Source organism: Pongo pygmaeus, chromosome 10 (assembly GCF_028885625.2).
Source record: "Pongo pygmaeus isolate AG05252 chromosome 10, NHGRI_mPonPyg2-v2.0_pri, whole genome shotgun sequence".
In the NCBI taxonomy this organism is placed as follows: domain Eukaryota; kingdom Metazoa; phylum Chordata; class Mammalia; order Primates; family Hominidae; genus Pongo; species Pongo pygmaeus.
In genome coordinates this window covers 76,046,647-76,069,450 of record NC_072383.2, presented here as the reverse complement: position 1 = coordinate 76,069,450, position 22,804 = coordinate 76,046,647, and the positions used below count along the sequence as shown (strand labels likewise).

General features: G+C 34.7%; 1 protein-coding gene across 2 annotated transcripts in view; it reads right to left on the bottom strand.

Moving 5' to 3' along the window:
• Positions 1–22,804, bottom strand: part of NAV3 (neuron navigator 3) — a 924,153-nt gene that overhangs the window by 212,598 nt on the left and 688,751 nt on the right. For both annotated transcript variants that reach the window (XM_054443382.2, XM_063646517.1), the window contains 2 exons: positions 14,731–14,799; positions 11,127–11,266 (listed from right to left, as the gene is read on the bottom strand). In XM_054443382.2, coding sequence (XP_054299357.1) covers positions 11,127–11,266; positions 14,731–14,799 — 209 coding nt within the window. The remainder of the gene's footprint in view (positions 1–11,126; positions 11,267–14,730; positions 14,800–22,804) is intronic.

The window sequence follows — 22,804 nt, the reverse complement described above, 5'->3', positions numbered from 1 at the left end:
TACTAGTCTTAACTCATTTTTCAGAAAAATAAATTGACATACAACAGAAGGAAAGAACAAAGAAGTTAGAGATGGAAAAGAAGTCAAATGGTTACATGAATTTTTGTGTGAGTTAGACAGGTTTTATTTTCTAAAAAACGAAGTGTGCCTAAAATAACATAGTTGATATTTGAAATTGATATTAACAATAAAATATTGTACACAAATACATTTATATTACATTTTCTTAAACAAATTGATAGACTAACAATGACTTCTAAGTCTTACTACCCCTCTGCAGTTCCTCATTTCAGTTAGCAAAGACTAATACTAATAGTATAATACAAGACTGTGTCTATATATTCTATATTTCAATCTTGCCATTCACTGAAAAGTCGAAAGGCTTATATGGTATAAATTTTAAAGCATATAATGAGAAATTGATCTTTTAAAAATATTCATGCAAAGTCTACTTGTGCTCACGTTTGGAATATTTATGAAAATTCATTAGATTCATACACAAACACTAAGGTGTTCTAAAAAACAGTGGATATATTGACTGATTCAAGACCAATCCAACAAGCTTCAAAACATTCAATTACTCAAATCCATTCACTGTCTGTGAATGGATTCCAATATTTTGCTTATTATCTATGTTACAAGTATGAATAATTTCAAGATTATTTCACCAACAGATCCCTTTCAGAGACTAATAATATTTCCTCATAATTTAAATGATTCTTAGTAGCAGATAGAGTACACTGACTACCGACAGGTAGAAGCACCTTATTCATCAGGTGTCAGCTGTGACCTTACCTCCTCGGGGGAAAAAATTACTCCCACACCCACCTCTGACCCCCACAGCATCGAGTCTGAATTAGATGGCTCTTCTACTTTCTCCCATAGCTTACCATTCCCTGTATTATAGTCATTATCACTCTACTGTAACTGCCTATTGCCTCCACAATGCTGTGCATTCCATGAAAGCAAAGACCATGCCTGTATTACTGTTTTATACCATGTATATAGCACCCACTACATGGCAGGCACTGAAGTAAGTGTCTAACACGTATTAACTCAATTAATCCTCCCAACAGCAGCTAACACGTATTAACTCAATTAATCCTCCCAACAACAGCATGAAGTTTCCATTATTTCCCCTATTTTATATGTGAAAAAAATGAGGCACAAAGAGGTTAAGTAATCTGGCCAAGGTTATACAATTGAGCACTGAACTTTGCTTGAATTCTAAGTTAATCCTATCAACAACCATATTTTTTATTATTGTTTATTTTTTTATTATACTTTAAGTTTTAGGGTACATGTGGACAATGTGCAGGTTAGTATACATGTGCCATGTTGGTGTGCTGCACCCAGTAACTCATCATTTAACATTAGGTATATCTCCTAATGCTATCCCTTCCCCCTCCCCCCACCCCATAACAGGCCCCGGTGTGTTATGTTCCCCTTCCTGTGTCCATGTGTTCTCATTGTTCAATTCCCACCTATGAGTTAGAACATGCGGTGTTTGGTTTTTTGTCCTTGCAATAGTTTGCTGAGAATGATGGTTTCCAGCTTCATCCATGTCCCTACAAAGGACATGAACTCATCCTATTTTATGGCTGCATAGTATTCCATGGTGTATATATGCCATATTTTCTTAATCCAGTCTATCATTGTTAGACGTTTGGCTTGTTTCCAAGTCTTTGCTATTGTGAATAGTGCCACAATAAACATACGTGTGCATGCGTCTTTATAGCAGCATGATTTATAATCCTTTGGGTATATATCCAGTAATGGGATTGCTGGGTCAAATGGTATTTCTAGTTCTAGATCCCTGAGGAATCGCCACACTGACAATCTACTCATCTGACAAAGGGCTAATATCCAGAATCTACAATGAACTCAAACAAATTTACAAGAAAAAAACAAACAAACAATCCCATCAAAAAGTGGGCAAAGGATATGAACAGACACTTCTCGAAAGAAGACATTTATGCAGCCAAAAGACGCATGAAAAAATGCTCATCATCACTGGCCATCAGAGAAATGCAAATCAAAACCACAATGAGATACCATCTCATACCAGTTAGAATGCCGATCATTAAAAAGTCAGGAAACAACAGGTGCTGGAGAGGATGTGGAGACATAGGAACACTTTTACACTGTTGGTGGGACTGTAAACTAGTTCAACCACTATATTATACTATTCCTCAAATGCAGATGGGTAAGTTCAATGGTTTACCAATTACAACATTCCCTTGAATATAGAAACATAGAAAATAGTAACTATCCAATTAATGCCCTGAATAGAATTATATTAAGTGAACTTTGTTTCTCAGGTACCCAGATTCAATTAGAAACTAAGAATTTTTCCTCCAAACAAAATGAATTTTCTCAGATTCAATGAACTGTGTACATGCCTGTGCACTTCCTACAGTGAACATAATGTTTTCCTGATTTCTGTTGAACATATATGGATATTTTTCTACTATTTCCAGGAAAATTCATGATATTTAGTTCCCACTGTTTATGGAACATGAATCTAGGCGCATCATCTGTTAATATTTAGAGTGACTACTCTATTTAAGACATTCCAAGACACATTATAATCTTGTAGGAGGGAAATAAATAGAGTCATAAAAGATAAATGCCACTGTATATATTAAATGTCAGGTGAGTGTCATGTGGGAAAGAAAACGGTAGAGAAGATCAGAGTTGCAAGGGCTCATAGAGAGCTGCAGAATAAGATTAAAACAGATGGTATAAGAGAGATGTATAGGCTTTTGAGCCAGAAGAACATTTACACATATTTTTGGGGAGCTGTATAAAAATTTATTCTATTTTTTAACGTTTAAAAATTACATATATGTGGACACACAGTTGGAGAGAAACATAGTCCCCAAAATCAAAGCCTATTCTGCTGGATGTATTGTTAAGCAGAACATGATGCCATCCTATTGAAATCATCCTTACTCACACTGATCTTAAAAGTCGTTTGTGGCTGAGCACAGTAGCTCCTGCCTATAATCCCAGCACTTTGGGAGGCCAAGTTGGGTGGATCACTTGAGGCCAGGAGTTTGAGACAAGCCTGGCCAATGTGACAAAACCCTATCTCTACTAAAAATATAAAATTAGCTAGGCATGGTGGCGCACACCTGTAATCCTAGCTACTCAGGAGGCTGAGGCATCAGTATTGCTTGAACTCGGGAAGCAGAGGTTGCAGTGAGCTGAGATCTCACTGCTGCCCTCCAGCCTGGATGACAGAGCAAGACTCTGTCTCAAAAAAAAAGTTATTTGTGATATTTCATATTCTATAATGAATATAATATGAATAATTATTACAAATATAATTATGCTAACTGACATTTTATTGAAGGTTCTTTAACTGCATTATTTCACAACAGACCATTGAAGTGGGAAGGGCTCATATTCCTAATTCACATTTGTAGAAACCAGAGCTTGGTAAGCTTCATTCAATGATTTAGGTATCTAATGAGGAGTGCATGGTGGAGCTAGGCTTTGACCCCACATCTTGTCACTCTACAGTCCAAGCTCTATAATTTTCTTGGAATGTCAAACATTCTAAGTGTTTACCACAGTCGTTCTCAAAACGTTAATGTGCACACATGACACCTGGGGATCCTGTTAAATGCACATTGTGATTCGGCAGGTCTGCAGTGGACCCTGAGGCTCTGCATTGCCAACAATCTTCTGGATGATGCCAGTGCTGCTCATACACAAATCACACTTTGAGTAGCAAGGGTTGAGCAGACTCACAAATTCTGAAAACTGTTGGCCTTTTCAGTTTTAAAGGGCTGTTTCTTAACACAGTCCCCCAAATTGCTAAATTCATTAAATGTTTCATTGGCCTTTTCAGTTTTAAACGGCTGTTTCTTAACACAGTCCCCCAAATTGCTAAATTCATTAAATGTTTCATAGCTATGCAATATTAACATTTTTTATTGAACTTTCAGAACTTTGGCTAGCTCTGAGTTCACCTGGATGTTTAGCAGTTTGCTTCAAATAATCTCTAAAACCAAAACAAACTCTTCAGGTTTTCCTAATGTCATTTTTTCTCATCTCTTTGGCCACATACTTGGTACGTATCTTCTGTGCATCTACAACTAGGTTAAGAAGTAAGAGTGTGCCTGGGAGCTTTGGTGGGGTTGATCGGAGAGGGTAGAAAAGAACCAGTCAGGATGCTTTTTTAAGTGGCTGATGAACAAGGGAAATAAGAGAAGGTGCTCTTTCCTTAGAAAAGAGAAACAAGTTGAAGACATTAGCTAGAAGACTGCTATAGAAGTTCAAGTACAGAAGAGGAATTTCAACATCACTACACCCAAAAATGAAACAAGAGGGACTCTGAATTATGACATCCACATCCAACCCACAGTAATAGTCATAACAGCAGCTGTAACATCATTCTCAGGCGAGTACACACATATAAGACACTTCCCAAATCTCCGCTCTAAATCTGTCCACAGCCTGTCCCTATACAGAGGCAATGAGATGCTTCAGATTTCATTAAGAGGGCAAATCATAGGTTGTTGTGCACCAGGAAGGCACTGGAATAATAAGAGTCTCTCTGGACTCCTCACAGTAAAGATTGCACAACAGCAGCTGAAATGGCAGCACCTGTAGTTTCTACAGAATGAATGTAGTCACAAATTATAATCGTTGCCATTTATATATTCAGGAATAAGTAGCCTGGTCTCAATGACATATTTCTGAATGTCGGTTACTCAACTTCTGACTATGAATGAATCTCAGCATGGGGAAAATAACAGATTTCTAATGCACATATTTAAAGGCATTACAAAAATGGATTTGTATCTTGCATTTTTATGGGCTATCTCTGCTTACAGCCTTACCTCTTGTCTATGGTCCCCAAATAGCAATTTGCTTCCACTCCCTCTCTTCTGCTTCCTATTCTTATACCTCATCTACATTCACCATTGCCAACTCCACCATAACCAAATAATATTATTCATCTACTGCTTACTTTATTCCAAGTACATAATAAGTACTTCATACATGGTATCTCATTTAAAGCCATAATAATCTACAATATACTTATGATCTCTCTTGTTAAAAATGAGAAAATGAAAACTTAGAAAGATAAAGTAATTTGTTTTCAATCATACATATGGCAAAACTTAGAAAAAACAAAATCTAAATTGGAACTCATTTTTATCTGACTCAAACATTTGGAAGATTTTCACTGTCTCTTCTTTCCACATGTTTACTGCATGCCAGAAATTCTGCTGAAATGGCTCTCCAGCAAGCCACATTTATCACACAGTCAAGTTAATTGGGTAACTCCTTGTTTTCCTTCTTCTTTGGTGAGCAGGATATAAATGGGGAGAACATCACACAAGACACTTTATTCAGGTACTATATACCCTCTTCTTTAGCATCTTACTTGCACCTGTTCCTCTGAGTTGATGTGAGAATATTTGTTCACACTTGCAAAACATCTAAATTCACAGAACTAATGTCTAGTTATCTCATCTTGTAAATAAACAATATTGATGACTCGGGAACAATGCCAACCAAGTTCTAAAATTAATACATTGAGGTAAATGTGGCAGTCACAACAGGCATATTGAAAGTTTATAGTGGGACATTTCTCTGTGGAACCTCAGTTAGCTGTGGAGTTAGCACCACGTTACCAAGAGTGATATCAGTCTAAGAAAGGACATAGAGATGATTCTTAATCGCTTATCTCTTTTTCCTCACTGAATAGTGCGTTGCTTTGATAAAAGTAAACTAGGTTCCAACTCTGAAATATAATAAGTAACAACAAAAATGATGACAAAAGCACCATTCATTTCTGAAGTATTTCCTGCATGGCAGGCATTGGGCTCAATGATATAGATGGTCCCTGCTGAATATAGGATACTTCAAGCATCACAGATCATGGTGGAAAGAGAAAAATGATAAAACAATGTGGCTATGCCACTTATTTCGATAAATAATTAGGACTTTAATTTCACAACAACATACCAAATGCTTTAAAAAAATTAAGTTGAAGAAAAGTGGCATTCAAATCTAAATATGTCTTGGTATTAATTGGCTCCTCATGCACCTCCCCATACTGCTTTGCATAAATAATTGCTTGTGTATTGCCTCAGTCATCAATTTTATAGTGACTCAACAGAAACATGGGGTGGAGTTTTATAGGAATCCTAGAAGAGCTGTTCATTCTGCATATGCTTATATTGTACCTTTGCAATATTAGAGTGCCACTCTGTGGAGAGTTGTACAATTTAGAGAAGCTTACATTCACTCACCAGACAGTATGTAATTTATGTACAGGAATATATACTTTGTGGACACCTCAATATTTGTGCATGTATGCATAAACCAACAACACATATGCCCAAGTCTATTTAGTCTTATAAATTGATATATACATAGATATAAATATATAGATATAGATACATACATATATTTACATATATGCACCTAGTTACGGTAACTCATGGAAAGAATTCTAAAATCCCTGAAATTATGATGTTAACAATGTATTTTAGGCTTATATAAGTATTAAGTAATAAAGCAGTAAAATGCATAATTAAATCACCAGTAAAGTAATATAATAACTAAAGCACATTTGCACTGGCTTGAAAAGAAAACAGTTCAGTTCTTTGACTTTATTGTAATTTCAGAGTAATTAAAAGAAACAAAGTGGTTAAGAGCTAGACATCTATGTTTTAGCTGAATAAACTGCCCAAATTTAAAGACTAATGCATAATTCTCATTAACTCTGATAGCTGTATAATGTTGAATTAAAATGTTGCTAAATCCTTGGCATCTATCTTATTAATTCTGTGTTGTGTGTAAATAAAAGCCAAAGCTTCCACACCAGAAGATACCTGATTAGAATCTAGACAAAGAAAAAGAAGCCCTGTTCAGTGAGTAAACAGGTACAATGTAAGAATCACAGGTGAGAAATGGCAAAAAGATGGTAGGTAGTATCCCCCTCTGGTGCCGGGGCAGGTTTCTTAGCAACATGGAAAAACACCTCTCCACTAAGGAACTACATCAAATGATGCATGTTTATAGATCATAATAAAGAAATTGGATTCCAAATAAAGCTATGGATAAATTCCTAATAATATTAAGCTTTTTTGCATTTTTAGATTTTTTAATACAAATTTTCTAAAACAAGAATGATTTCTTAAGGTAACTTGTTTCAGGCATGCAAATTATATGTCCATATGAACCATGGCATGGTTTCTACAAGATATGATTTACAGTTGACAGGTATTTGGTTTTCTTTGGAACATGTATCTGTCTAGAGTACTCTCATACGGTTCTGGGCAAATTGACAAATGCTGGTGTCAGAGTGTATTATTCATTGTCAGTTTCTGAATGGCAGGTCATCAGGAGAAGAAACTGAAGGACTCTCAAAAGAAATGCTTTACAAATGATGCTGTTTTCATTTTACCACTTGTTCTGAGAAATTTGTTTCCGCGTTCCACTTCAACATGATGTTCAGATGGCAGTGCATCCCATTGTAACGTTCCTATTTCAGCCTTCTCTGCCAATGATAACCTACTACAATGTGCACTGATATTTTAATTCATTTAATGAGACTGTAAAATGAGCACACTATTTTTTCAAATTTCATTATTAAAATGATATTAGATGTATCTTTTGAAGTGCAGTTTGTAATTCTCTACTGATTTCTTCCCATTAAGCGTCACATCACTTTAAAAAAGCTAATTTGTTTTACAAATCATACATATGAAAAGCCACTGTACTTTCAACAATTTGTTTTTTTAATATAGAAGTGAAATTGTTTTAACTGTGAATAAACCTTTACTATGTATTACAGATTCTATAGATTTCTGAACTGATTTATGTAACTCATCCCCTCAGACTTGTTAAAGAATGTATAAAGTATATTCCCACTTAAAAGCATTTGAGGAACACATTTCAGATAATTTGGTTAATCCTGCCAATAAAAGATCTTAAGTTATTAATTTAAATATTCTTATTTTTAATAACTAAAAGGAAAAGCAATTAGAATAATAATATTCAAGTTAGTACTTTCTGAGTTCTATCAATATAATACCGTAAGTTTTAAAAATTCTTAATTTTTACCTTGCTTGGTCACACCCAAGTTATACATGCAAACTAGTTTGTGATAGAGGTCAACTCATCACCAGATGGATTTGTATATTTTTATAAACATTATTCTAGAACTAGAAATCTTCATATTCAAAAAGTTAAAACAAACATCTTTATTAAAAAATGTACCATTTGGATACAGAATAAATTACAATTTTTTTTTTTTTAGACCCAGTCTCGCTCTGTCGCCCAGGCTGGAGTGCAGTGGCACGATCTCGGCTCACTGCAAGCTCTGCCTCCCGGGTTCACGCCATTCTCCTGCCTCAGCCTCCTGAGTAGCTGGGACTACAGGCGCCCGCCACCATGCCAAGCTAATTTTTTGTATTTTTATAAAAAGTTGTATGTGTAATATATTATTATCTCGTTTGCTCTTATAATTTAAGATAATATTTTAGAAATATAGCATGACATAACGATTAATTTATGAACATTGTTATTGGATCTATTGACATAAAGTTTTAACTCCACATTTAATAGCAAATTTCATATTGCATACAAGACAAATTCCAGATGTCTTTATTATATCATATGAAAACTCTTGTCTAAGAAAAAGTGCTTTATATGAGCAGACTACATATTACATGACATCTGTCTCCACCTTGTGGTTATTATCAATATTGCTACTAATTTTGCACTACCTTCTAAGCATAGGTAGGGAAGGAATGTATGAATTGAGTGCCCATGGAAAAATATATGAATTGAGTGGCCATGGAAAAAAATGCTTGCATATCATTGGAATTTTACTTTTAGATGCCAGAAATAAGTTAAATAAAATATTTTCACATTACAGAAAAATTCAGATAGATTAAGATATAAAAGTGTTAATTCATCGAATGCATTTCTAAGTCTGTTTACAAACGTTGCTAGTAATTTCTTGCTAGAATATTAATAACGGTGGTATCGTGTTGCTTAATTGGACACTTTGGTAGTCTATTTAACACATCTTTATTTCTAAGCCTGTTAGCTTCCCCTAGGAATTTCCCACATATACAAGAAGTATTAGCCTGAATTTGTATAATATTTTTTAGAAAAGTTAGGAAATGCTTGTGGAAGTCAGTGTGGCGATTCCTCAGGGATCTAGAACTAGAAATACCATTTGACCCAGCCATCCCATTGCTGGGTATATACCCAAAGGACTATAAATCATGCTGCTGTGAAGACATGCACACGTATGTTCATTGCGGCACTATTCACAATAGCAAAGACTTGGAACCAACCCAAATGTCCAACAATGATAGACTGGATTAAGGAAATGTGGCACATATACACCATGGAATACTATGCAGCCATAAAAAATGATGAGTTCATGTCCTTTGTAGGGACATGGATGAAACTGGAAATCATGATTCTCAGTAAACTATCGCAAGAACAAAAAACCAAACACCGCATATTCTCACTCATAGGTGGGAACGGAACAATGAGAACACATGGACACAGGAAGGGGAACATCACACTCTGGGGACTGTTGTGGGGTCGGGGGAGGGGGGAGGGATAGCTTTAGGAGATATACCTAATGTTAAATGGTGAGTTAATGGGGGCAGCACACCAGCATGGCACATGTACACATATGTAACTAACCTGCACATTGTGCACATGTACCCTAAAACTTAAAGTATAATAATAATAAAATTAAATTAAAAAATTAAAAAAAAAAGAAAAAGAAAAATTAGGAAATGATGGCATTTTTTTTCTGATGAGGGACCGTCATCTCCCTTAGCCCCAGGAAGAGTATAAGTCTTCAGTAATATTTCTTGTGATCTTAAATCTAAAATTTTATTTTATATTTTAAAGAAAACATGCCTAACTTCCAAATATACACCTTTGTTTTTCATTTTCCATTTAACTCAAGAGCTTAGGATATTGCAATCTTAACACACACTGCTCTGCTCTCAGGTGTTTAAAGTCTGTCCACTTTTGCTTTAGGCGGAAGGGAATATTTACACAAAAGAGTGTCTTGCTTCTAGATCACATCTGTCCGTTCACATTTGAGTAAGAGGAAGTTGTCTAATCATTTGCTATATGAAACAATTCACAATTATCTATTTTGAGCAAAAATGTTCCCACATGGTTGAATTATTCGATCCCAATTTGCCAGATGTTCTACTAACTAAATATTTGTGCCACTTTTTAATTTCATGTGTTTTCCATATAGAGCCCAACACTCTGAAGAAAAGTTTGAAGTTCTATTGATTTGAAAATACTTCCTCAAAATCCAGCAGAACACCCTAGTTCCTCACACAGCCATACTACTTATAACAGCACGAGTTCTTCATTTCCTCATGCTTGAGGTGTAAACTACAGATACTCATCCCCGTCCTCTCTGCTACTCAGTGACAAGCATCAAATCAGCACCTCTTTAAAGGCTCACTTTGTACATCTCAGAGAACTGTGTGGCATACGATTCATTTATAATATGCCTTTAACAGAAACTCTCATTTAATGTCCTTGATTTTGTGATTTGATATTTATATGATGCACTAATTCAAGAAAACAAAACAAATATGAATAATTTGTCTTTTGGGGAAAACTGAGGTCATAATATCTCTGGGATCTGCTGCTTGTAAAGATAAAAACCTATTGTAATTATGTTTCAAATTTTGATGCTCCAACCTTAACTGCCAAAAACACTTATGGCTCTTACCTTAACTGAAGTTAAGGATTCAGATAAATTCAATATGGCTTTATGATTTCAGGATACATTTTCAAAAACATAAAAAGACATAAGAAAATGTGATTTACATGCATTTGTAAGGACCTGTTTTTGAGAAACAGTATTTATACTTGCATATATAATTAACTACTTTAAAATAAATGAGTTTATTTGTTTAAAATGTTCTTCAGATAAGAAAGCTGGCAGTCAGGAGGGGACATTTAGGAAACATAAAGAAACTCCACTGATAACATCTCTAGGCCCAAAGTTGTTACGCTGCTCAAATATTAGATTTAGCATGTAATTCACAAGACTCATGTTAGACTTGTGTCATAATGATGTAACAAACACTTACCTTTTTCGTTTCCATTTGCATAATTTGGAGGCTTGTTTTTGTCAATGCTGTTAAAGCTCTGACTTCTCCTATTTAAATTAGAGGCTCCCTGGACCTTGCTGCTGCTGCCTGCAGCAGGCACCCTAGAGGGCCCTGGAAGCCTGAAATAGTATAAGAAAAATTACATCATTATTGTACATTATGAAAAGGTAAGAAGCAGGAGGTGCTGAAAGTCAGAATTTATAACATATGATGTTCTAAAATCTATTTAGCAGAAAATGGTGATAGATGTGACAAATAAATAGCTAAGCACAATGTTGCAGATCTTCAGAAAAATCTTGTTTCACTTTGCAATGAACATGTCCCTCCAAAATTGTAATAATATAGAATAATTAAAATAAACCTTAACTAAAAAAGTCATACTCACCCCATCCCTGATGAATAAAACTTTGCCTTAGAAGTACTGTAACAATTATGTGAAAAGTAAAGGAAACAATAACACTTAACTTTATGTTCTCAGCATATTCAGCAGGTATTTCAGTTATTAAGCTGTTCTTTTCAATGTATAAGGCATTTGTTTTTATTGTAGGTAGTTATATAGTAAGTTTGCTTGGATATTAATCACAAGAAAGTTACTGAACAAGAAGGAATAGCTAATGCTCACTGAGTATCTAAGTTACTTAGCTACACTAATGAAAACATGGTACCAAGACCCAGGTCATGAGTTAAATTATATTTCACTGGTCTGCCCCACAAAAAACCTTTTTCATTTTCTTGCCAAAAATAAGCATCCACACTTAGCTGGTTATCTCACAAGTTTGGCCAACTGATCACAGAGGAGACATGACAAGAAAGGATGCAGATCTCAGAAGAAAATCACTGTTAGCTGGATGACAATTTAAAATATGCTTACATGTAGTGACAATGGCTTTAGCTACTCTTTGTGTATGAAGGATAGGATATGAGGAAATATGAACAGACTATCTTATAATTAGAGGTGGTTTGACTGGAGGTAGTAACTTATTGCTGCTTTATTTGAACTAAAATATCAGTTTGGATCATTCATTTCACTCTTAAACAATTTCCACTTTAAAATTTCAATGACCGATTATGTAATGAATTGTGCCTAAAATGTGCAATTACTAGATTTTGATTTTATACTACTGACATATATTCTATAGGCATATTTAATTTATAAATTAAAAACTAGAAATGAAGAACTAATATTGACTTTTTTTTTTTTTCTTTTGAGACAGGGTCTCACTCTGTCGCCCAGGCTGGAGTGCAGTGGCATGATCACAGCCCACTGTAACTTTTGCCTCCAGGGTTCAAGCAATTCTCCTGCCTCAGCCTCTGAGTAGCTAGGATTACAGGCACTTGCTACCACGCCTGGGTCATCTTTGTATTTTCATAGAGACGGGGTTTCCCCATGTTGGCTAGGCTGGTCTTGAACTCCTGACCTCAAGTGATCCCACCTCAGCCTCCCAAAGTGTTGGGATTACAGGCGTGAGCCACTGTGTCTGGCCAAGAACTAATACTGACATTCTAAGATCTATTTAGAAAATATGATATTGAAAGTTTTGTTTAGTATTTGCTGCCACCATGTGAATGTCACTGTGTACTACTCTGAAATTTTTTATTTGAAAGGAAAACAAGAATTCAAAATCTATAAATATTGCACTATTTTTTATAATCATCTTATAAAATTTTAAAGCAAAGATTATTAATGTCTCTCATATTGGTATCCGATATACCAAAATTTCACAATCCAGTTGTTACATGCTCAACATTTAACTCACCTTTATAATACTACTTGACTATATCATTTTCACGGACTATTAGAAAATCAAACCACCTTCAGGAAATATAAGTGCTTTTATAATAGTAACAGTCATTATAAAATAGAGTGAATATCAGGAAAAAAAAAACAAATACTAACTTAAAAACAAAACTGCTGATTTCTTAGAACGGTTAATAGCTTCAAAATGTGAATTATATTTTAGTGTTTAAATATATATGGCTGATAAATGGCCCCTTTAGCTATTTTGCTAATTGGACGTTGTGTCATACAAAATATTAGAATATTTTCCAAATGATTCCAGCATTTAACTTTTGCTCAAGAGAATCTACAAGGGTTTGTAAGTATAGCATAATAACCACAGATGCTAGGAATTTACAAGACCAGTGATTGCACTCTGCTGAAGGAACCCAACTAATGAATTTGGCCAAGTCTCCTAAAAATAATAAATCTGAGAATTATTTCTGTAGACATAGGCATAGACTTAGAAAGTTCATTCCAAACTCACACATTTAAACAAATTTTGTCACAAAACTTGCCCTGCTTGTAATGCAAATTGACCCGTTTCCAGAAAATAATTAAAATATATTTTAATCTTTACTGCAACCCATGAAGTCAAATGATCTTCAGTCCTCAGAAGAACAAATTAAAACAAATTTAAAAATACATTTGCTCTTCTCATTACCCTAATTTGACAGGCAGCCAGAGCAGGCCTTCAGATTATTCATCAAAGTAATAAAAAGGGAAATGAGATGAAGCAGAGAAGAGAGAGAGAGAGAGAGGGAGAGAGATCTATCAAAATACAGTACTTAAACATATTTTACATGCCTAAGTCTTAGAAGGAGTAATAAAAATGCTCATTGTGTATGGCAGGTCACTGTTCCTTACCCATCATAATTTATATCATTTATTCTAGTTTTTAATTAAACACCTTTTAAAATTTGTCTTTCCAGAATTATTTTGGCTACTCTGGAAATGAATATAACTTAGAAAGCCAAGGCAAGCGGAAAGACACCTACCTTAAGTCAAAGCATCAGACACATTCCTTGTGGTCAAACACTGCATAATATGATTCATCAATGGAACAGTAATGAATAAACCACTGCTAGTTACTTCCCCAGTGAGTGAGATGACACAAAGGATCACATACTAATCAGAGGTATAAAACTCTTTTGCTGTGGTTTTATTCAGCTGTTCCATGCTACCATCATGCCTTCAGCAACTTAACACTTTTAAAAAATCAAACTCTTTCAAAACATTTTTATAGGTCATTATTTTCCAAACAGTGTAAAACGCACTATCATTTATTATAACAGGCTGTCTTTATTATACCTGTGTCATAAAGAAGCAAAAAAATTAAACTATTATAGATAGAAGAACAGTCCAGACTGACCTGGTGCTAACTTCCCCACTAAAATCTGCCAATGTTTTTCAAATCTCCATTAAAATGTGCAATAATTAATGCATGCCCATCTCAAGAAGCAATTACAATTTTGTTGTATAACTTCCAGATTATGTGACTTGGAAGGAATTGGGCATTCAAAGTAATGGTTTTCTTGATTGAGTCTAAGCCTAGAACCTAGACTTAAGCCCAGTTATAGCACTACATATAACAAAACTAAAAAAGATGCCAAAACCCATTTAATTATCTAATACAAACATGCTCATCCCTGAGGCTATGTGTGAAAATCTTCCTGAAAAAATTTAGTGCTCTAAACTTCTCATTCAGAAGTGCATCATTAAAAAGAAAAAAAGATAGGACAAAATATCACTGGGTATTTACTTGCATATCACTAATAAGCAATAAATTAGAGAATATTAACTGACCTAGTAGGCTTTTTTTGACTGGTTGCAATTCCACTGTGATTAGACTGAGTTGCATATCTGGCTGCCAGACTGTATGAGGAGAAACAGAGAAATTGAATTAAAGAGATTCTTTGAACATGGAAGGAAAGCACAAACTTACAAGAAAACTATGAATTAATGAAATGCAATTGGAACACGTATAAACATGTGTAAAGAACAAATTAATTAGAAAATTATGGTAATGTTGTATGTCCAACATGACCTTTGATTATGAATGTACTATGAAATAATGCAGTGCACACCTTGTCATAAAATGTGTTATCACTGACTTTACAATTATGGCCATGTAATGTTATTAATATTTTAAAAATACTATTATTTCATCATATAAAAAAATTCAACCTTGTAAATGTGAAACTTCAGAGAAACTAAAGTTTCACTGACATAATGAAAGATCACTTTCTTAAAAAGTTTTAAATGAAAAAGAAGAGTATGAGACGACAGTCATTACTTCCTTTAGTAAACTCTCCTAATTTGCATTTTTCAATCTAAATATTATTTTGAAAGCCAAGTGATTAAATAATCTGGTTTCTGTCTAATAAGTTATAGCTGACCTCTAGTACTAAATTGTTTTCAAGGAAGTAAACAATAAAAGATGTTTTGTCTTGGGGAAGATCAATATAAAAACAGAAATTAAAGTGGGCTTAAGTTCTTCATAAACAAACTTAACAAATACTAATGACAACTTCTGGGCATTCTTGAATTACATTTCTCAATGATTTTTTAAATCAAAATCTTTGTTCTAAGGCACACATGAAAGCATGATTTAAGCCAAATTTTGAAGAACAATACTTTATACCTAAAATGCACATTTATACATTAAGTTCAGCTGATCTCTGCGTTACCTAAGAGTTCTGGAATCAGTGTTCTGAAAGATATAGTTAGACCTGATAAACCCAGGACATGGTCACACACCCTGTGATGGTCATGGGTTGATGCCTAAGTGGAGAATCACTTCTCAGATGAATTGGAATGGCTCGACGTGAACCCAGTTGCTGTACATGCACAGTTTTCAAGGCCTCCAAGGAAACAAGAACAACATGGGGGTGTTGGAATCAGGGTGGGATCACTTGGAGCCCTGCTGCATTTGATCCAATTGCTTCTCTGCCAAGCAGAGGGTATTTTAGTCAAGGAAAGGATTACTTAGGATGATGATGTATTTACTAAGTTAAACTTTACTACACTGAGCTAGTCGGTGGAGGGAGCTTGCAGGTCCTTAAAATTGCCTGGCTTGAGGGAAATATATCCTTATATAGAGGGAGCTTTTCAGATTCACAGAGCACATTTGGCATGTGATAAATTGTTATTTGTGTATAACACAATCTGTATTCTAACTACACTGAGCACCAAAACAACTGGCCACAACTGGCTAAACTACCTCAGTAATAATAATATCAGAAAGTAATTCAGAAATAAAAACCAAACTGTCTCAATTCAGTGAAATAGCATTTTGAAAATTAAAGAATAAAAACATGCAAAGTGAGGAAAAACCTTTTGTGAACTTCTCAGTCTACTTGTCAATTCAAGAGTAAGAGAACTATCTGTATACCACTATGTCTACCCCACTTTCTCTAAATTGAACACAAATATTAGCAAAATAGATGACAATGAAACAATATATTTTCTTTTAGTGAGTTGAAGCCACCTTATTGGTCCCCCACCTCATTATTTTAAAGAAGTGTCATAATATAATTCTTAGCATAGAACTGGAAAAACAACAACAAAGTCCATAAAGTTTGCATGATTTGGCCAAAATCAATTTCATTTTATGGTCCATATGTGTTTTCCGATTTATTATATAAGAATACTCTACTTTGAACCTGCATTCTTACACCAAACCCTCTCACTGTAATCCCTTGAAAGGTAGCTTCTGTTCTGCTTTCTTGCACTGGTGAAGCTGTTATCTTGAAGGACACAGCGTTTTCTTCAATGCTCACTGTGTTCTAAAGTCTTTGTATTTGACCATGTTGGTCCCTGCCTCTTTTTGAGCCTCTCCTATTCATAGACTAGGCATTACGGCATTCCAGTAAGCTGACCCAATTAGTTCACCACCATTTTTGTCCCATTTTCTCTTTCCTTTTTGGGGTCCTTGTTTCCCCATCTCTTAAAGGCATGATATTTTTCCCTCAAGAGTATGTCCTCTTTCCTCAAATATTTTATGCATTGTTTACTTAGACTTTCTACTAAGATTTAAACTAAAATTCTACTCCTAAAATTAACCTCTGTTCATATTCCCATCCATCGGTACCAACTGAATGAAAGACTTGTCCATTTACGTGAGCTTCAAACTCACCACATCAAACTCTCCATTCTCCTTCTCTTATTCTCCAGCTTTCAATAAACTCCTTCCTTAAATCTCTTTATTTCTATTCACAGGACCACAATTTTCTTAATAATGTAGGCTGAAAATCTCAACAGTTGACTCCATTTCCCTTTCAATTATTACAGAGGAGAAATCAATACCTAGTCATAATAATTCAATATCTACAATTCCATCTGTACCTATGTTTTCCATCAATTCCGACGTTTATCACTCTAACTCAAGCCTTGAATACTTCCCACAATACCTCTGACCTAGAGAAATTCAAATGTTATATTGCTTATCTAATTCATACTTCAGAATTGAATATTCAAATTGAAATGAATGTATCTAGGCTTGTGTCTTGATATTATTGTTTGTCTCAAATAGAGAAGTGAAATTATAGGTGAAGGAAGCAAAGGTCAAAGACATACAATAAATTTTCTAAAACATGTAGCTAATTAGTGAAGATTCAAAGTAAATTTTGATATTCAAGATCCTCTATAAAATATTCATTTCTTTTTTTGAGACAGAGTCTTGCTGTCACCCAGGCCGGAGTGCAGTGGCATAATCTCGGCTCACTGCAACCTCCACCTCCTGGGTTCAAGCAATTCTCCTGCCTCAGCCTCCCAAGTAGCTGGGATTACAGGCACCCATCACCACACCTGGCTACTTTTTGTATTTTTAGTAGAGGCAATGTTTCGCCATGTTGGCCAAGATGGTCTCAAACTCCTGACCTCTTGATCTGCTCGCCTCGGCCTCCCAAAGTGCTGTGATTAAAAGTGTGAGACACTGCGCCTAGCCTTATAAAATATTCTTATGTTTCTATGTTTATGTTCTACTATCTTTGTCACAGGATAAAAGACAAGAGAGGTTTTTATCTCACTTGTACTTTTCTATTTTTATATGCCTTTACTCATGCTATAACTCCTATGGGAATACACCCTACCTGTGTCTATTATACCAAATTCTAACCATTTTTCAAGTATCACCTTAAATTACACCAAGTCTATGCAACATTTTATCACCTTCTAGACACATATTAAATCTCTAAGCTTTCATAACTATGCTTTGCACCCTTTTATGAAATGAAAAAAATTAATTTAACTTTAGTTATTTAAATTTATAAACATAATGAGATTTCTCCAAGGCAATCTCTTCATCAAATGTACCAATACTATCATAGATATTGGAAATTTGCCTACTCTTGTCTCTTAAAAAAAAAAAACAACTAGGTTGGGCGCAGTGGCTCACATTGGTGATCCCAGCACTTTGGGAGTCCGAGGCAGGTGGATCACGAGGTCAGCAGTGTGAGACCAGCCTGGCCAACATGGTGAAACCCCATCTCTACTAAAAATACAAAAATTAGCTGGGCCTGGTGGTGTGTGCCTGTAATCCCAGCTACTTTGGAGGCTGAGGCAGGAGAATTGCTTGAACCCAGGAGGCGGAGGTTGCAGTGAGCCAAGATAGCACCATTGCACTCCAGCCTGGGTGACAGAGTGAGACTCTGTCTCGAAAAAAATAAAAAGTTAAATAAATAAATAAATAAATAAATAATACAACTAATAGATTTTGAAAACATAATATATCATATGTCACCAAACAAGCACCATAAGTGTTGTAACAGGAAGTATATTATTAACACAATTAATAGAGACAATTTTTCAAAGATCTATATTACAGAAATACAATAATAAAAACACAGACAGTGGAGCACTCAATAGGACAAATGACCCAATTTCTTTAACAAATAAATTGCAAGAAAAATTATGAATAGAGTCTTATAAGAACTTAAAACCAATTGTAATGTACAGAAGCTTATTTGAATTTGGACTCAAACAACTGTTAAACTTTATGAGAAAATTGAGAAAATTTTAACACTAGGATGTTAAATGAAACTAAGTAATTAATATTAATTTTTTAAGTGTGATAATTATTTTGAACTGTTGAAACTGGCCTACATGTCCCATAAAACTGATGTTATAGTTTCTTTTGAATAAACATAGAAATTGATCCTCACAGTTTTAAAATTTGAGAAACTTACATTTGTTTTATCTGAGTTCCTTTTCTCAGGAAACCGACCATCAGGCCTCTTAGATAGTATCAAGGAACTGAAACTTACCAGATCACCACATCTAGACAATTAGATGCCAGGCCCCTCATTTGCCATGATTACTTTCTTACGCATTGCTAATTCCTGTTTTCCTAACAGATGACCTATTTCCTGTTGACCAACTTTTCTTCCTTACCTTTCCCTAATTCCTGCTTTTCTGCATGTAGCCACATTCCTTCACCACTTGGGGAGGTGAATTTGAGACTGATCTCCCATTCTTGTCAGCTGCAATGACTGAGTAAAGCCTTCTCCCTGGGCAATTCTTGTTATTTTAGTGATTGGCTTTCTGTGCAACAGAGAGCAGGACCTAGACTAAACCCCTGGTGTTTGAATAACATTGTAAGTATATTAAAAATAAATTCTATCTTTCACAGATATATATTTAATTTTTTTAATAAAATGAGTGAATAGCTGATTTGAAATAGTCAATAGTGGAATTAGGAGCTTGGAATGGTTGGATATGAATTTTAAAAAAGGTAAATTGTGAGGTGATAATGGTTAAATCAGATTGATTGGTCCATGAGAAATTTAGATGGAATTTAGTATGTTTTAAAAAAGCAGAATAAGAACTATTCTTATTTATTATTATTATCCTCTAGAAAGTAATTTATCTGCCAAGTATAACTGCCACAAGTGCTTAGTTTATCAAAAAGAATATACCTTATGTTTGATTTATTTATAAGGCAACTTCACCATTCCATGGATCTATTTTCCAGTATAGAGAGTAAATATTATTTCACCAATTAACCCAATAGTCTTATCAATTTCATGATTTTTGTCCTTCATTTTTCATGATCTCAGCTACTAACAGACTACCTTGTACCAGCTGCATTTCTAAGAGGCACCTAGTCAAAAGTTACTGGCCTGTTGCTACATAAGCGTCTACCACTCTCAGATGTTTATAGATCAAGAAGCATGGACTCCTTGGACTCCTTGGAAGAACAATTTATTTTTGTTTGTTTGGTTGGTTGGTTGGTTGGTTTTAGCTAGCTCTTTAGCTTCCATAGGTAGCCCAATGGGCAAAGTGTTTGGTTTGGCCTAACGCCTAATGTTTATGAAATATCGTGTAAAGGTAAAGTCACTGTATGCACATGTATGTATGTGTAAGTTAGTGAGACATTAATTGCTGGTTCTAATTATAGTATTACTGCCATCCTGTTTTTATGTCTGTAGTAACTACACTTAAATGTCTGTTGCCTCTCCTTGTTTCTGTCTTTTCACCTGAAAAGAAGTCTAAAAGACAGCAAGCAGGGCTTAGTTGAACGTTTGCAATGTTATCTAAAAAATAAGCTATTGCTGTAACTTTAAAAATCACTGGTAATCTAGGGAGGACAGAAATATCAAATCTGTTTCAATATGCCTCTACTTTTCTCTCATTTTTCTTTCAAATTTTCACATAATCTCTCCCCATTTCTCTCATTACATGTTTGATCTAACTCAAAATCTTTCTCAATAGCTCCTTTATTTTTCTTAACATTATTGCCTATGCCTCCCTGGACAACAGAAAAGCATTTTATCCTCCACAGTGCTTGTAATACCATTTCCCAGGTTTCAAGTTTATAACATGTTAGTAACAAACCAGGTGAGTAAGCACAGCCAACTTGCCGAGTCCTAGTAAAACAGACACAGGTGACGTGTAGACACAGCTCTCAGGCAATGGGGGAAAATAAACTGAGTCAGAAAAGCAGTAAAATAAGGGTTTTTAGATGTCTGAATTGAAGAGTGCATATTTTTCTGAAATCCTGTATGATCAGACTCCTACTGTTTATGGGTGGGCAAAAGATGTCAGAAACAGAAGCACAAAAGAAGTAAACATTTTGAGGCTCATTCTGGATCCTACTAAAAGAAGTATGTGATCATCTTTCTAGTAAACTGGAATATCAAGGGGCTGCTTTTTATTTTTCTCTAACATGGAAGGGAAGAAAACTATTCACATTCAACTATTTTTAAAGTATGAAATTCATCTGGTGATCAAAACACAGCAGGATCCAAACTGCCAGAGCTTCCTATTTCAGCTTCAGTGTAAATCCTCATATGGAAATATAAAATCCATTTACTATAAGGAAAGAAAGCTTTTTAAGGTAAACAGAGCCGAATCTGTGGTTACCCATTTTTACTAATCACTAGAGCCTCACTACTCAAAATGTGGTCTGTAGACCAACAACACTGACATCACCTGGGGCTTGTTAGAAATATAGAACCTCAGATCCCATCTCAGACTTACTGAATTTGAATCTTCATTTAAACAGAATCCGCAGGTGATTCCTATGCATAATAACATTGGAGATACTGTGTGCTACAGAATATCCACAGATGTCTCCTTGGAAGGAGAATACTCACAGTTTCTAAAGTCAAACAGCATATTCCAAAATCTCAAGCCATGCCTCTTCTCTAGATGTCAGCAGCCTCCTTCTTACCTACTTCATCATTTAAGTGTTCTTGACACAACAGCCACGTCTCCATCTATTACTCCTGCTTCCCAAATACAGGTTCACTCACTGTCACCACCCACAAAATTTCACGCTGTTACCATAAATATTCTAAAAATTATAATCCCAGATATAATCGACTTCTTCCTTCTTTTATAGCAAATGCATATTTCAAACCCCAATCTCAATCCTAAACTTCAGAATCCCCTTTCTGAATATCTCCTTGATACGTCTTGAATATTGTATCTTGATGGTGCAGTAATTAATCAGGTTAAGTATCTGTCTCCTAAACAGACTGTGTTGTTCTCCAGCGCAGGAATTATGTTATGTTAATTTTTTTTTCATCCTTAGTTCCTATCATGGGGCTGGTATATGTTCAGTAACTAAATAATTGATTGACATTTACTGGGTAGCATTTTCAAACGATGGCATGTTATACCTCTGCCTTCTAAGCAAGGGAAATTGTTCCAGAATAGAATTATCAGAAGTATGTTAAAGGAGGGAACAGAAAGACACTAGTCATTATTACATCCTTATTAACTGGCAGCAATTTATGTTTATCTTACTCAAACCTCACAACAGTCCTGCAAAGGTTATACTATACAACCAACTGACAAATATGAAAAATTAAGTCATTTAATGTTAACTCGTGCATTTTACACATTTTGTAAATTAAAGTGCTGAAATTTGAACTTAAATTTGTTAACATTCCATAAGCTGTACTCCGTTCTCTTGTACCATATTGTCTGTGTAAATTATCAATTCAAGTATTTTTATTGCTCCATAGATTTGTGAATATTTCCAAGATATTATAGAATCTGTATACAGAATATGATCTCTGCAAGTATCAAACAAATCTGATTTCAAAATATACCATTTGACAGAGAAATAATATTAAAAAACTTTAATCTACATAGAAATCAAGAGAAAACGAAACAATTTTAAAGGTTAAAATAATTAGAGTATTTAAGCAACTATTCTCATAGTCTTACAAGAAAATATTATCATTTAAAATTTTTAGCATTGTTTTATTCAGGGCTAATAAATATGGAACATAATTTATAATTAGCCACTCTCACATCCATTACAGACATCACTAATCAATCATGGAACAGTGTAGCCTCATAATCCTTGCAAAGGATTCAAACAGCCCTTATTGTTCAACAGGAATTAGAATGAGAGTTAAAATGTATT